This window comes from Dreissena polymorpha, chromosome 4 (assembly GCF_020536995.1).
Source record: "Dreissena polymorpha isolate Duluth1 chromosome 4, UMN_Dpol_1.0, whole genome shotgun sequence".
NCBI lineage: Eukaryota > Metazoa > Mollusca > Bivalvia > Myida > Dreissenidae > Dreissena > Dreissena polymorpha.
This window is the reverse complement of record NC_068358.1, coordinates 57,110,690-57,126,451: the sequence shown is the minus strand read 5'-3', so window position 1 is coordinate 57,126,451 and position 15,762 is coordinate 57,110,690. Positions and strand designations below refer to the sequence as shown.

At 34.7% G+C, this 15,762-nt stretch overlaps 1 protein-coding gene and 1 non-coding gene across 2 annotated transcripts; both read left to right on the top strand.

Moving 5' to 3' along the window:
- The first annotated feature begins 1,811 nt into the window (after positions 1-1,811).
- LOC127878928 (carbohydrate sulfotransferase 1-like) lies at positions 1,812-14,525 on the top strand. Its single transcript, XM_052425494.1, has 2 exons — positions 1,812-2,037; positions 11,236-14,525. Exons 1-2 carry the CDS (start codon positions 1,880-1,882, stop codon positions 12,125-12,127), a joined length of 1,050 nt encoding a protein of 349 aa, XP_052281454.1. The 5' UTR covers positions 1,812-1,879; the 3' UTR covers positions 12,128-14,525.
- On the top strand, positions 12,785-12,875 carry Trnav-gac (transfer RNA valine (anticodon GAC)). Its single transcript is given in 2 exon segments — positions 12,785-12,821; positions 12,839-12,875. It is a non-coding gene; the product is annotated as a tRNA-Val (tRNA).
- Positions 14,526-15,762: the final 1,237 nt, after the last annotated feature.

Sequence of the window (15,762 nt, the reverse complement as noted above, 5' to 3'; positions counted from 1 at the left end):
CGATTTGATGTAATGAATTACATAAAAACGCTTAACGCCGATATCTTTGTGTAAAAGACGTTCTTTGCTCTAGTATTGGGGGCAATGGATACATGGGCAGTACTGTGTATATTATATGTGGAGACTTAAATTTAGTATCGACCCAATGTAAGATTATGTTAACTATAAAAAAAACAGTAATAGGAAAGCAAGAGACTTGTAATTGGGGGAAATAGTAAAAGGGGATTTTAAAGACACTTTTAAATATCCAAATGGTGAGAAAAAAAGGATACACTTGAAGACACAGAGACCAATTGCAAAAGGGTAGTCTTGAGTTATTTCTAATTACAAACAATAAGATTGAATATTTAATAAAATTTAGTAAATTCTTAAATTCAAACAAATGATCAGATCGTTCATTTATTGACATGGCTTCAAGTTTTGAAAAAAATTATACACGGTAAACGGTTTATGGAAATTGAATTGCTCGTTGCTATCTGATATAGATTATTTTTTGTTATTAAGGAAATAAGATCAAAATCTGCAAACAATCAATTATTTGTTTGTTCGTCAGTGGTAGTGTAACAATTGTTCGTATAGTAACAGGGGTGCATTACGCTCTCGAGCTTTTATTATTTGTCACAGTTATCTCTCTGCGGGTAAAACCATTTTTATTACCCATATAACTACATGGATGTTTACGCTCAATTGCTCATTGTCGGCTAGGGTACTGTTTAAATGTACCCCAGGTACTCTTAAGTATACTCAAATGTACCCCGGGTACGGAAAAGATGCTAACACGTACCCGGCCATTTAAGAAAATCCAATATCGTAAAGCGCGCAACGGACTACGAAACAATATTCTCTTTGTTCAAAACCTACCTAACCATGCCTTTTTGAGTTGGAGTTTCGATATTAAAGAGGCCATTGTACAGAATATTGACATTGATGTGAACAAGTTTAAAATAAAAAAGTAGCCGACAACGACCGATTGAGCGTAAGAATTTCCGTGTACGTTTCAGTATAATTTTCGTACCCGGGATACAATTCATTATACATTACTTAAGAGTTACCTGGGTACATTTAAGTATCACCCGAGCCGACAATGATCGAGCGTTATTTACCCGATAACGCAAATGATATGGTTAATAGCCATGAGGCATTTATCTGTTAGGTTTTTGAACTTAATCCGGTCATAAAAACGCATGATCAAGTCCCATCAGATAGGCGAAAACCGAGATAAACTCCTGCTAAAATAGCGCTGTAGAATGCACTTTCCGAAAATGTATAGTTCCGGTTATAAATAACTGACCAAAACCCGTATGTCCGACAATTTTGAATCCCGAACAATAATTATCTCGGGTAAAAAGGGTATGTCAGAAAATGTAAGAGTTTCGATAAACTTAGAGTTATTACGTTACCATTACATTTGAAACTTACATTAAAAAATTCTAAGTTAACACTAAACTATATGCAATAATGAAAGCAGTCTTTTATTAATTCGGAATAACAATGTTCATATTTTCAAGGTGTTGATTTTCAACGATATTATTTATAATTATGATTATAATATTATAGTTTTTCTTCAGTCTGCGTATTAAAAAGAGGCGTATCGTGATATTATAAGTTACTGTCAGATGTCACCTCAGATCTACGGTAAACGTGCATTGATCTTGAAATGCTTTTGACATCTACACAATCAAGAGCATAACTGAAGAGGCATTAGACACTATATTTGTATGCGTTGATACAACTTGAGCAACCTTGTCCTATGGACGCATTTCCACTTCTTCTTGTACACTTACACAATCTATTTCCAGTGGTGATGCCCACTCCAGATCGCCTACAAACGACGCCCAATACATCGAGCGATGCTCAAAAAATTCTGGTGGTGGCCTATATGCGAACAGGCTCGACGCTGCTGGGTGAAATACTACACCAGATCCCAGGTTCCTTTTATCTGTTCGAGCCACTTCGTACCCTGGAAAAAAATCGCGCAGATGCTATTCAAGCAAACCGGACGTCTTTCACGCTAGAATACTTGTTTAAAAAACCTCAGTAAGTCATGGCTCGTTAAAACCAAAATGTTGCAAGCCATGTTCAGTTCAATATGTGTTGTCGTTCCAATATCTCATATGCAATCTCTGCCATTACAAGAAAATCCTACCAAATTCGGTAGGAATTTATGTTTGTAGTTTAGTTATCATATTATGAAAAGTATTTCCATTTTCTTTTATATTTTAAATAGTGTATGAGTTTAGGTTTATAATAAAAAATAAATTACCTAAATTTAAAAAAGGGTTAAAATAACAACGGTAAAATTATTATACCATGTGGATCGGCTATCATCACGTGATTGGCTTTGAAGACAGGGATTTAATCTAACTATACTGGTTCTAGTCAAATCTCTGCGCGGAGGTTGAGGTGTTACTACTAGCTGCATATATATAGGGCCAATCTACAATTATTATCTATTTATAATCACTACTACTACTTTTGGAATATTAAGATTACCTTTACTTTAAAATGGCATTTGTCATCGTATAAGTAAAGTGTCGCTAAAAAGGAAACCATGCAATGCAAACAAGTGTTTTTTCAGTAAACCTGGCAGTCGAAGCATTCCTGCATAGCATTGTCTAATAAATTGTTAGATCATAAATAAATAAACACATGACAACTAAGTGTTAATTTCATGTTATATAACTCTTGAATACTCTTCATTAAGAAAGAACAATTGTGACGTCGTCATGACGTCATGATGTAATAACGTGATTCTCCTACTTAGCAACGCCATTGGTGTTTGAGTGTTAATGTAATGTTTCACCGGGGATAATTAAAGTTTATATTATCATTTGGTGTTGGTGTTTATCTGGTGTTAGCTGTTAACAAGTGGTAGCAGAGGCTTAAAAAATAAATCCTCGGTGGAAAATTAGTGTGGCATAGTGTAATTCTGGCGTGGTGTAAACCTATGAAAGATATAAACAAGAGCTATTGGCGTGGAGAGAAATTACTGACATCAGTAAAGAAAAACAAGGAATTGCCGTTGCATTAACACTACCTGAAAATGATGAATCACAAATTCGTGAAAAAGTTTTCGATCAACTAGGTTTGGATGAACTTAAAAACAATGATGGTTTGAAGGTCCTTATTCAGTTCTTGGTTCGACATCTTGCAAAGGATGACTTAACTGACAGCCTGGAGAAATTTGAAGACTTCGAAGATTTTAAACGGTTAGATGGACAATCAATTTCTGAATTTGTTGCTATGTTTGACTCTAAATATAGAAAGATAGAAAAGAAGAGCATGACACTTCCTCCTGAGATACTGGCTTTCAAACTGCTAAGAAAGGCTAACATTTCAAAAGATGAGAGGTTGTTGGTACTTACTGGCATGAATTATGACAACGAGAAGACACTCTACGAGGAACCAAAGAAGTCGTTGAAGAAATTCAAGGGCAGTGAAGGTTCATTATCAAGCTTACAAGAAAGCATTAAGTTAGAGCCGGCTTTTCTGGCAGCTAACGAAGAGGCTTTGATTGCAGCTGGGTATTAAAGAATACGGAGCGGCTACCGAGGTAACTACAGTAATAACAGAGGGAGTAGCTGGAGTAAAGGGTTGCGACCCAACATGAGAGAGAACCAGAGAGGGGAGTTTTCAACGGACAGTCGCAAGAATGGATGCACGAAAAACATTAACCCAACAGGACAAGACGGTAAACCATTGACATGTAAATCATGTGGATCTTTTCGACACTTGTTGCCTGCATGTCCTGACAGCTGGGAAACATGAAGAGGGAAAATGCAGTTAAAGAGGAACATGCCGTTTTGTTTACCGGGCACGATACCAACGAGATCAGACGATTAGGGGCTGATGCAAGACACTGTGCAGTTCTAGACAGTGCATGCAGCAGTACAGTGTGTGGAAGCAGTTGGATGAAGACCTATATGGAATCTTTGGACCAGACTGACATAGAAAAGGTGTGCCAATCAGTGGGTCAGAGAGTTTTTTAATTTTAGGGGGGACCTGCCTGAAATCAAAAGGTGTTTATAGCATACCTGCTGTAGTTGCCGGAAATGCAGTTACCATAAAGACTGATGTCGTAGAATCAGATATCCCTTTACTGCTTTCCTGTACAGCAATGAAAAGAGCAACCATGAAACTCGATCTTGAAAATGATACATCAACAATAATGGGACAGGAGGTAGCGCTGAGTTTGACAACATCAGGTCATTACTGCATTCCAATAGATAAAAATGTGGGAGTCATAGTAGAAAATGTGTGTGCAGTAAAACTTGAGGATCTGAGCAAACAAGAGAGGCATAAAACACTTCTGAAACTGCATCGTCAATTTGCACATCCTCCAAAGAACAGGTTAGTAGCACTTTTGAAAGATGCTGGCATATGGAAAGATGATTATGAAGAAGATCTCGATATTATTGAAACTGGATGTGAACTTAGTAAGGTATATGCAAAGACTCCTTCAAGACCAGTTGTTGGTATGCTAATGGCCTCCAAATTCAATAAAAAAAAGTTGCGATTGACCTGAAACAATGGAATGGGCGTTGGATTTTACATATCATAGACATGTGGTTAAGATATACTTTGTCGGTTTTTGTGGACAGAAAGAGGATATGCAATATCATAGATGTCTTAATGAAGGAATGGGTTGGGGGATTTGGTGTTATGGGATCTTTGATGACAGACAATGGAGGGGAGTTCAATTCAGATGAGGTAAGAGAAATTACATCCATATTGAACATTCGGTTATGCACTACATCAGCAGAAAGTCCGTTTCAAAATGGATTATGTGAAAGAGTTCATGCAATAACAGACATGATGTTGACCAAGCTCCATGCAGATAACACAAACATCAACTTACAAACACTCTTATCATGGGCGAATATGGCGAGGAATTCATTGCAAATGTGGAGCGGCTACAGCAGCCACCAGCTTGTGTGTGGCCAGAACCCCAATGTCCCAAACCTCATGAGTGATAATTTGCCAGCTTTACAAGGATCAACTAGCAGTGAGGAGTTTGCCAAGCATTTGAATGCACTGCATGCAACTCGAAGGGTGTTTATACAGTCTGATGCTGATGAAAGAATAAGACGAGCACTTAGAAATAAAGAAAGAGCAGCAGAACATGTTTTTGAACATGGTGACTGTGTCTTCTACAAGTGAGATGGAAAAGAGCGCTGGCTTGGACCAGGGAAAGTGGTTTTCCAAGATGGTAAAGTTGTGTTTGTACGCCATGGAGCAATTTTTGTGCGCGTGTCTCCCAATATATTACAAAAAGTGAACAATTTGTTTGATCATAGAGAAGACATTAATGTGAAGGAAAATCTAAGATTGGATGGGGAAAAGGCCAAAGTTCAGGAAGATATGATAAAGGCAAGTGATCAACAAATTATTTTTGAAGAACTACCAATAAAAAGCTTGGACAACGAACCAGACACCATGTTTGATAGAGATAGACAGCAGCAAAATACCAGGCAAGTGAATAAGATACTGAAAACCAATGATGACAATCAGTATAAAACACCAGAAACTGATGAGTGGATCCATGCAAAGGTTCTTTGAAGGGCAGGAAAAGCAACCGGTCAGAACAGAAACTTGTATAACATCATTGAGGAAACAAGAAAAGAGAAAAAGAGCATTAATTTGGATAAAGTTGAATGGGAACCTTTGACAAAAGTGAATGTGGTGATGGAGAACAAAGAAGTCAATGATGATGTTCTACAGGCAAAGCTTGCAGAATTACAGAAACTGAAACAATTCAGCACGTACGTAGAAGAAAACGACTGTTGTAAAAATACTTTATCAACTAGGTGGGTAATTACTAAAAAGAAATATCAAACAAAAGCTCGACTTGTTGTAAGAGGTTTTGAAGAAGAAATCTCTATGCAAAGTGACAGTCCGACAGTTGGAAAAGGAACAATGAGAATTTTTCTTTCCTTAGCATCGATCAACAGCTGGATTGTCAAGACTACTGACATCAAGTCTGCATTTTACAAGGCCAAGAGATTAAAAGGGACGTGTACATAAAGCCACCAAAGGACTGTGATATTGCTGAAGGAGTTGTCTGGAAGCTACGCCACGGATTGCACGGACTGAAAGATGGAGCAAGACAGTTTTATCTGAGTGTTAAGGAAGAACTAATGAGGCTTGGGTGTCAAAAATGGACCCAGCAATGTTCTTTTTGCATACAAATAGAAAGTTGAGTGGCATTATATGTTGCCATGTTGATGATTTTCTCCATGCAGGAAACGAATGTTTTGAGAGAATTATGGCAATTTACGTAAAAGATTTGTTGCCGGAAAAGTAGAAGAAGGCAATTTTAATTATATTGACTTCAAAGTTATGCAACAGCCAACAGACATAGTTTTAGATCAATCCAAGTATGTAGAAAACATAAAGAGTGGAAGTTTAGATACAGAAAGGGTGCAGCAGAAGGAAGATATGTTAACAACAGAAGAGCAATCTCGATACAGACAAATCATTGGACAAATCAACTGGGTCGTACAGGGAACCAGACCAGACTTGGCTTTTGAACTCATAGACCTAAGCACTAAACTGAAACAAGCAACTGTAGGTGATTTGACAAGAGCAGTTTAAGCAGTCAACAGAGTGAAAGATGTGAGATCAATGATATCATTTCCAAGACTCAGCAAAAATATCAGGGACTGGAGGATTGTTGTCTTCACTGATGCTTCTCTGTGCAATATTAACAGTGGCACAGGAAGTACTGCGGCCTATGTTGTATGGTTCGCTGACAACCAAGGAAAATGTTGCCCACTTGCATGGCATACAAAATTGCTGCAGAGGCGCTAAGTCTACAAGAAGGCCTTGAATGTGGATACTATTACAGACAGATGCTGGAAGACATCATGAAACTTGAAGGAAACACCATACCAATAATAGCCTACATTGACAACAAGAGTGTCATCGAAGCTGTTCATTCCACTAAGTTAGTAGATGACAAGCGTTTGCGTGTCGATATTGCAGCTATAAGTGGATCCCTGTCCAGGAACGAGGTGAAGGAAATCCGATGGTGTTAAGGTAAATACCACCTTGCTGACTGTATGACCATGCGTGGAGCTTCAGGATATAATCTACTGGAAGTGTTGCATGGAGGGCGATTCTCAAGAGAATTTATATAAACTGACACTGACTATGTTTATATTATCTATAATGTTTTGTTCGAACTTTTTTTAATTTAATTATTCAATCTTACTTATACAGACTGAACTGAAAAAGAGAAGAACATATAATTAATGTTAATTTCATGTTAAATAACTCTTGAATACTCTTCATTAAGAAAGAATAATTGTGACGTCGTCATGACGTCATGATGTAATTACGTGATTCGCCTACTTAGCAACGTCATTGGTGTTTGAGTGTTAATGTAATGTTTCACCAGGGATAATTAAAGTGTATATTATCATTTGGTGTTGGTGTTAATCTGGTGTTAGGTGTTAACACTAAGTAACCAGAATGTGTATAGTTTGTTGATAATTTTTAGATGGCACTTGGCGATAACGTAATAAACAATGTCTAAATATTGCTGTTGATTAGCAAATAAGGTTGCGAATTGTACGTGCGTTTGTACCGGGATAGAAGTACTGTAAGATAGATCTCTGGTGAGTTCTTAAAGAAGTTTCGATACATGAAATGGCATTAAACAATTTTGATTGAGGAAAAGGGTTGTGGAATCAAGTTTAAGAAATCATTATTTTTCTTTTTACACTGTTTTTGTGTATATCATAGGAATGTTAATTTCAGGTCTTTTAATATGACTTTGTCGCGCAGATAATTATTTCAAATTGTGTACTTATTGTGTATAAGACGATTTGTTTATGATCACATTTTTTCCCTAAGCAAGTTTTCTTAGGGTTACAAATTAAAGACAAAATGTCTATACCAAGTACAAAATCAAGTTAATATAATTAAGATCTTAATATTGGAACACACACAAAATATATTTATTTTATCATACAAAGTGTTTCCGCGTTGCAAAAAAATTTGAAGAAAAATATAAAACAACATTTTATTTAAAGATATGTTTCTCAAACAATGTGATAATAAATATGATAATGGTTGTAGTAGATAGTATTATCAAGGTGCCTGTACCACGTGATTTTTTCGGCTATGTGTAGGACTATCGGTTGTCAACAAAACATCGCTTCAGGTAACGTTTTTGATATTTGTTTCATTAATTCAAAACCATTAAAAAAAACAAAGACGAGTGCCCGGTCATTGTCAAAATACACAACTTTGTTAAGTTTGCGCAAAATTAATTACGTATTTTTTTTTCCAAAAGTGCAACCGCGCGCTCGAAAAGTCACAAAGTGAAATGCTATGTGTGGTATATTTTTATTCAATCAACAGAAACGTCCATTATAATATTGTCGAAGGTTAAAAAATAGGGCGGACATTGTAATTTTTCACCTAGAAGCTACATGCATTGTATATTTGCGCAAATACATCTGATTCGGAGTGTGTGTATTAAAATGTAATAATGCTATGTGTGGGGCACATTTTTGAAATGCTATGTGTGGTATACAAACTAAACTAGAGAATCGAAAGATTGACATAAACGTCAATAATATTTTAAGTCTTTCTAAATAACAAAATGGTCAATAAAACATTGTTGGTACTGTTTTGCGCGCTTAAAATATGATAATCACGACGTTCATGGTACTCAAAATTATCATGATTGTCGATAATTTATATTCATATTTTGTTTACTTGTAGAATGCCATTTATTTGCGAACAGTGTGGTAGAGAGGTCAAAACACAGTCGGGGATCTCCAAACACAAAGCCACCCACGCACGGACAGGCACATATTTCTGTTGCGGCAAACCTTATCTTGTGAGTTTCCATAAAATTGATTGTTGCAAAATGTAGAATTTTCAGTGAATTGTTACTGCCAACTATAATGCATTTGTTTAATACACAAAATCGTAAGGATTGTTTGTGCAAAGTGTCATGTGAATATAATTGTAACAAAACTACAAAAAGTAAGTTTTACAGTTTATTTCATCTGTATTTTGTTCTTTTCAGGGAGACTAAAGTATTTTTGGAAGCACCTTGAAGAGACGTACTGATATCTTGGTCAATGAAAAGTTGTCATATATAGTAAATGTTCAAAAGTTTAAAAGACTGTTTGTTTTTATTACCAGATGGTGCAAGTATTGCAGTGAAAGAAATCAATCAAAGTAAACATTAAATAACAATTTGACAATTCAACAAATTTAACAACATTTAATGTTTATAACTTGGTGCAGTAGCAACAAGATTTTTTAGCCCCATTTCATGACCGGGCTAAATGAGTATTATCATGAAATATCTTCAGTTATTCAGATTTCATTTGAAATTGAGTTCATGAAGTATTAAAACAATTCAATATGTTTGTTGGTATAATAAACCCCCAAGTCACGAAATTTTGGCGATGATAATTTGTTCCGTGTTAATTGGAGCATGTATATATTTGTAAAGCAATATTAGCAAATTCATAAATTGACTGATTACAATTACTTTGTGAATACTGATGTACTTCTTTATGTATTTGGTGCTTTAATTTCTATTGTAACATGTGCATGCTTGTTATAAAGAAATGTTAGTTTAATGCAGTGTTTATTTTGATATACTTTTAAGATATTCATACGGGGATGAAATGGGAAACTTCATAAACTTAATAGACGACAAACAAGCATCATAAGGTTTATATTGTTATTTGTTATGAAACAACTGTCTTATTAACATACATAATCAGATTTAATATTCATCTTATCATTTTCAGTAATAACATAGATACAAAACCCATAAATATACACACATATCAATACAAACACTTTGTTTTGATTATGCCAAAATACATATCAAATGGTATGTTTACATAGTAAGTTGAAAAAGCTTTCCGTGAACATCACAGAATGAAGCTAGGTCCCTGTCTCTGTCACTGTGTTTTTGATAATTAACTTGCCGCATAACACCTTCCGTGTTGTTTGATGGTGTTCCTGTTATTCTTACACAGCTTCGCACTTTAAAAGCGTTACAAATCCTTCGACTTATCCTTGTCAAGTCTGAAAAACAACAGAAGTAAAACCCATTTTAAAGCAAGTGCTTTTACTTTCTGCATCATTCATTTACAAAAAAAAATGACCAAATTTAATAATCTGGCAGAAATATCAATCTAGATATTTATTTTAAGACGATAAGTCAAAAAAAGAAAATATTATATTTCAACATAACATGTTTGTTAAAAAAGACAATTGATTGGATGTAAATTATACAGTGTGTTTTATTTAAAATTTATGTTCAGTTAAACAAAAATTGTTTAAACATTACACAATTACTTCAGTATTCCATCATGTAACATTTGTTTAATTTGATATATTTTCAGTACAGACTGAAGTATATGATCTAAATTCTTACAAAACTGTGTTCAGATTAAATGCACTACTGACGGGCAACTTCTTGTATACCACACATAGCATTCCAAAAATGTGTCCCACACATAGCATTATAACATTTTAATACACACATTCCGAATCAGATGTATTTGCGCAAACATACAATGTATGTAGCTTTTCTATTAAGAATTACAATGTCCGTCCTATTTTTTAAGCCTTCGACAATGTTATAATAAACGTTTTTGTTGATTGAATAAAAAATATACCACACATAGCATTACACTTCGTGTGAAACACGCCGTTGCACTTTTTGGAAAAAATACGTAATTCATTTTGCGCAAACTTAAAAAAGTTGTGTATTTTGACAATGACCGGGCACTCGTCTTTGTTTTTTTTTTGTAAATGGTTTTGAATTAATGAAGAAATTATCAAAAACGTGACCTGAAGCGATACTTTGTTGACAACCAATAGTCCCACACAAAGCCGAAAAAGTCACGTGGTACAGGCACCTTGATTATTTTCTTTATTTTATTCAGGAATAAGATAAAATTTAAAGGACTGCCTTTGTAGCACGCACAACATCTTTGTACAATAAACTTTGAAACATAACTACCTTTTTACACAATCCAAACGTTACAGCAAGTGTGAAACTTCGAACGACTATTTAAAACCTTTTGTTATTTTATTAAACATTTTATCTACCAAACATCGTACGGTCACTACATGCCATTCTACCTTCAACATCGTTCACGATCATTTTCATCAAGGGAAGCCCACAGAAGCCCATGCAGGAAATGGGAAAACTTACCAAAACATCTATTCTAATGTTTTCCATTTCAGGCAGTTTAACATATCATCGTACAACGGAGTTATTCACAGTGTGATGAAGTCCCTATTAACTTGCTCCCTCGACGAGTTGCCAAGTGATATTCTTACGGACCACCATCATTCTGTGTTTAGTGACTCACTGAATGATTTCAAAGCCTGCCGCTCAAAACACATAGCGGATCTCAAAAGCATGCAAACGATTCTGAACCAAACGCAGACGACGAACAGTACCAATACCATTACCAAACTACGATTGAACGACAATTTAAGGAAATGCCTGCTGCCTTACACAGCAAGCTGTAGAAATTCTTCTGCAGTTGTGATGAAATTCATTCGCCTAAGAATGAGGCATGCTATTCGTCTACTTACAGATTTTCCCAAATTGAAAATCGTCCATCTCATCAGGGACCCCAGAGGGATAATAGATTCACAGCAGAGAACGGGCTTTTCGAAAAACGGAGCAGCTATTGCAGAAGAATGTCATGCTATAGCAAGCGATCTGGTGTTCACTAAATATTTGATGGAAAATAAGCCAAGTGCAATAAAATTAATTCAATACGAAGACATCGCAGAAGAACCGTTGAACATGTTAAGGGAGCTTAGACAGTTTACGGGTCTAAAGTTTCGGGCTGACATTGAACAATTTATCATCAATAAAACGTCAGCAGCGAAAGACTCCGGTGCATACTCAACAGATAGAAAAAGTTCCACCAAAACAGCTTACAAGTGGAGAACTCATTTAAATTTTCAGTTAGCCGTGGACATAGACAGGGCGTGTGTCGTGTCAAACAGTGTTCTAGGGTATCTTCCATTTCACAGTAACGAGAACCTTAAAAACATCCTGGTTTCGCCCCGTAGGCGTACCAATGTAACGCATTCACTGATCACAAACATTAACTTCTAGAATTGTCCACCAGTACACGTTTCTAACGGATGTTAATGCATTATTGCAAACATTAACAAACATGCCATCAGCGGTGTTTTTTATGATCGACAACTATTACTGTGAACAATTTACAGCCCATGACTTATTGGCGTCGCCCTGGAGGGCGGCGACTAGTATGTAATGCATTTTTTTTCGCTTATGGGAGGAGAAGTTATTTTACGGATCAATGTATATATTTTTGTTTTAAGAATATCTTGCATAGTGGTGATTTTTTATGTAAATTAGTGTAAATAAGTACTGCATTTGTGCCTATTACATTTATTACAACATTTATTGCCAAATAAGCTAATTGTTTTAATTAATAACTGATCCACAACTGATCACAGGGGAAAGATCACAGGGACTGGGCAAATACGCGAAACGTTCTGGTTTTGTTTAAAAAAAATGATGTTTTGTATAAAAACAAAACAAAAATATATTTATTTTGGTGGGTTTTCTAATTTGCTTATTTAGTGGAGAGTCAATTCGGTACGATATTTGACGACCTATCGCGCAAGCAAGTTTATTGGAAGGCGTAGTTGTACGAAAACGTACAATGTATTCGTTTATTAATAGACATATAATAACGATCGCTATACACAACTTCACCAAATAGCAGTACATAAGTGAATGTCAGCCGGAATAGCACAGTTGGGAGAGCTTTAGACTGACGTTGTTTACGCCACAGTCATCTAAAGGCCCCCCGGTTCAATCCCGGGTTCCGGCACGAACGGAACAGTTCGGCGGTTGACAATTTTTTCAGTCAGGTTAATAAATATAATAAAGCTTTATTTTACGTAGACATTTTAAAATCCATTTTACTACAATTGGACATTTTTTATTAAAATTAATGGATGCAACGTGGTGACAACGTTAATTAAAATTTCTTACATCACTTAAATATCTTATAAAAAAATACACGTGTTTTTATATTAACAAATAAATGCAAACAACACATCTATTATCCATGTATTTTTATGGTTGTCTATCATAGGCCTATCCCTTCCACATATAGAGCGCGAAGCTCGACACGTATTATTGATTGTAACAATGAGTTGCAATAAAGGAAGCAGTCGCTTATCAAGGAGGAACTGTGGCAACCCGTTTCCCTAGAGTCAAGCACTCCTCGTTTTTTTTAAGAACCACATATAGAGCGCCCTTTAGCAGTATCCGACCATTACGCCCATAATTATCTTTCTTAGAAGTTGAGAAATTTTGAAATCCTTGTTGAAGTCCAAAATTTTCATCCGATTGTTTCCAAACTTTCACAGGTTTTTTATCAATGAGGACCCAACCCAAACTCTATGTAAGCAATATCGGACCATACGTCCAGAATTATGTCTCTTTGAAATTAAAAATAAAAGTGAAAAACTGCTTGGTTAGGTGATTATGTCAACATTGCTCATCAGATTCTTTCCAAACTTACAGTGTCTTCATATCAATGAGCATTTTTACCCCATTTAAAATGAGAAACATCGGGACAATAAGTCAAGAATTTTTTTCTATTAAATTTGACAAAATAAACAATTTCCCTTGTTTAAAAGATTTCACAACTTTCGCCTGAATCTTTCCAAACTTGTTAAGTGTTTTTATATCAGTATTACTCGAACCCTATTGAAAATGATGAATATCGGAGCAATAAATCTATATTGATCTTTTACTGAGTTTCAAAGTATTGTGAAATGCAGCTTCTTTATACAATTTATAGTTTTCATTCTTTTTTTTTCAAACTTTTACAGTGTTTTCATATCAATGAGTACTCGACCCCTATCGTAAATGAGCAACGTAAGAATAAGTTCAGAATCATCTCCCCTTGAAGTTGAGAAAAATATGAAATTACGCTTACAAGATGAAGCAGATTTTTTTTAAACCTACACAGTTCTGTTCCATTAATGAAAACTGCTCACGGATACCTGTTAAAAAAGGAAACTAATGTAAATAAAATGAACTATGAAATATTTGGGTGTTACAACACAAAATCATAGATAATGGTTATTTGGGGGTTATAACACAACATCATAAATAATGGTTATTTTGGGGTTATAACACAAAATCATAGGTAATGGTTATACCAGTATCTTTTTCTATTTTGTTTAAAATAATCGGCCAATATATAAATATTTACAGTAGAAAAAAAATCGTTCCATGTAACTTCATTGAGTGCCTTTTACACTGAAATTCCCGACGCCCTTTGATGCTTTGCATCAATACTTATCTTGTAAATATTTGTTTCCAATTAAATTCTTGTTCTTGAAGACGACTTTGCCATTTATTTTGAATCTAAGCGTTTTCTGCATGGTGTTAAATTTGTAGTTTGTAAAACATTTTGTTTGTTTTGTTTTGTTTTGCAAGTATGTTTTCCGTGAATGATGTTTGAGTACATGGTGTGTTATTTGTATTAATTGTAGATTTAATATGTATGGGTAAGCTTTTAATAAATGTGTAATACATAAGGAATTTGCTTGAAGTTATTCCGTATATATAACATATATTCTCAAAAGAATAGAAGTCCTTTATTCTGTAATCGTACAATTGGTCGACATATTAAATGTTTTGTTCAAACCAATGTTTATAGAAAAAAGTCTTATTGTTTGAAGTTATGTCTTTATTGTTACATAAAATAGTTTAACTGTTGATTTGGGTTTCTAGATTATGAGTAACATTGGTCCATGCCGATAAAACATTAGATAGAAATATGTTTTCGTTTGCAATTTCATGCAAAATGGTATTGCTGATATTACATTCAAAAAGTAAGGAGTCACCATATATTTTGAGGATTTTCTGGTAGAATAATTTTCATTTACTCGAATTGGTATTATCTAGGTATCTTTTAACCCAGCTGCATTTGATTGCATTCAAGAATGAGTCGATGTCCGTTAATTGGATGCCTCCATTTTCTACAGATTGAATTAACAGAGTTCGTTTTATTTTATCAGGCTTACCGTCCCATATGAAATAAAATATTGCTGATTTTATATCGCTAATAATATCATTTGGTGGATTTGGAAGAACTGTTAGTACATAAACTCATTTAGGGAGTGCAAACGTTTTCAACACCGTGTTTTCCGATTAGTGTAAGTTTACGGTGTTGCCATGATTTTAAGCAGTTTTTAAATTTCTGTAATTTAGGCAGTATGTTTTTTGTACAAAACTTAATATGTCACAGCATTAACATTCCACACATGCGGTACCAGTACATTTACATCACACATAATTAGCAAGTATGCATCTCTTAGTAGTATTAAAAAGAAGAATGCTTAAATCACCCAATGAATATAATTATATATCATTTAAACATACAATAAAACAATAAAATGAAGACATCATAATTTAGAACATTTATACCATGCATGTATTAGAAGGTTTTGTTATAGAAATCGCCATGCGAAACTTAATGTATAAATACTGTTATAAATAAATGGTAAGTTTTGAAAACATTAGTAACATAAAGTACCATAAATACATTTGATATATAATATTGATAAATTGATTAACGTTCTCATACAAGTGATAACATCTTATTGTTGTGTTTTATACAAAATACAACAGAGGAACCTTGACAGTTGACTTCATTTCAACTGCCGATATTTAAGCATGTAAATAATAATAATAAT

Coding starts and splice junctions, on each gene's coding strand:
- LOC127878928 (XM_052425494.1), top strand. CDS start 1,880: ATGCGAACAGGCTCGACGCTGCTGGGTGAAATACTACACCAGATCCCA. Junction 2,038..11,235: donor TACTTGTTTAAAAAACCTCA/GTAAGTCATGGC, acceptor TTTCCATTTCAG/GCAGTTTAACATATCATCGT.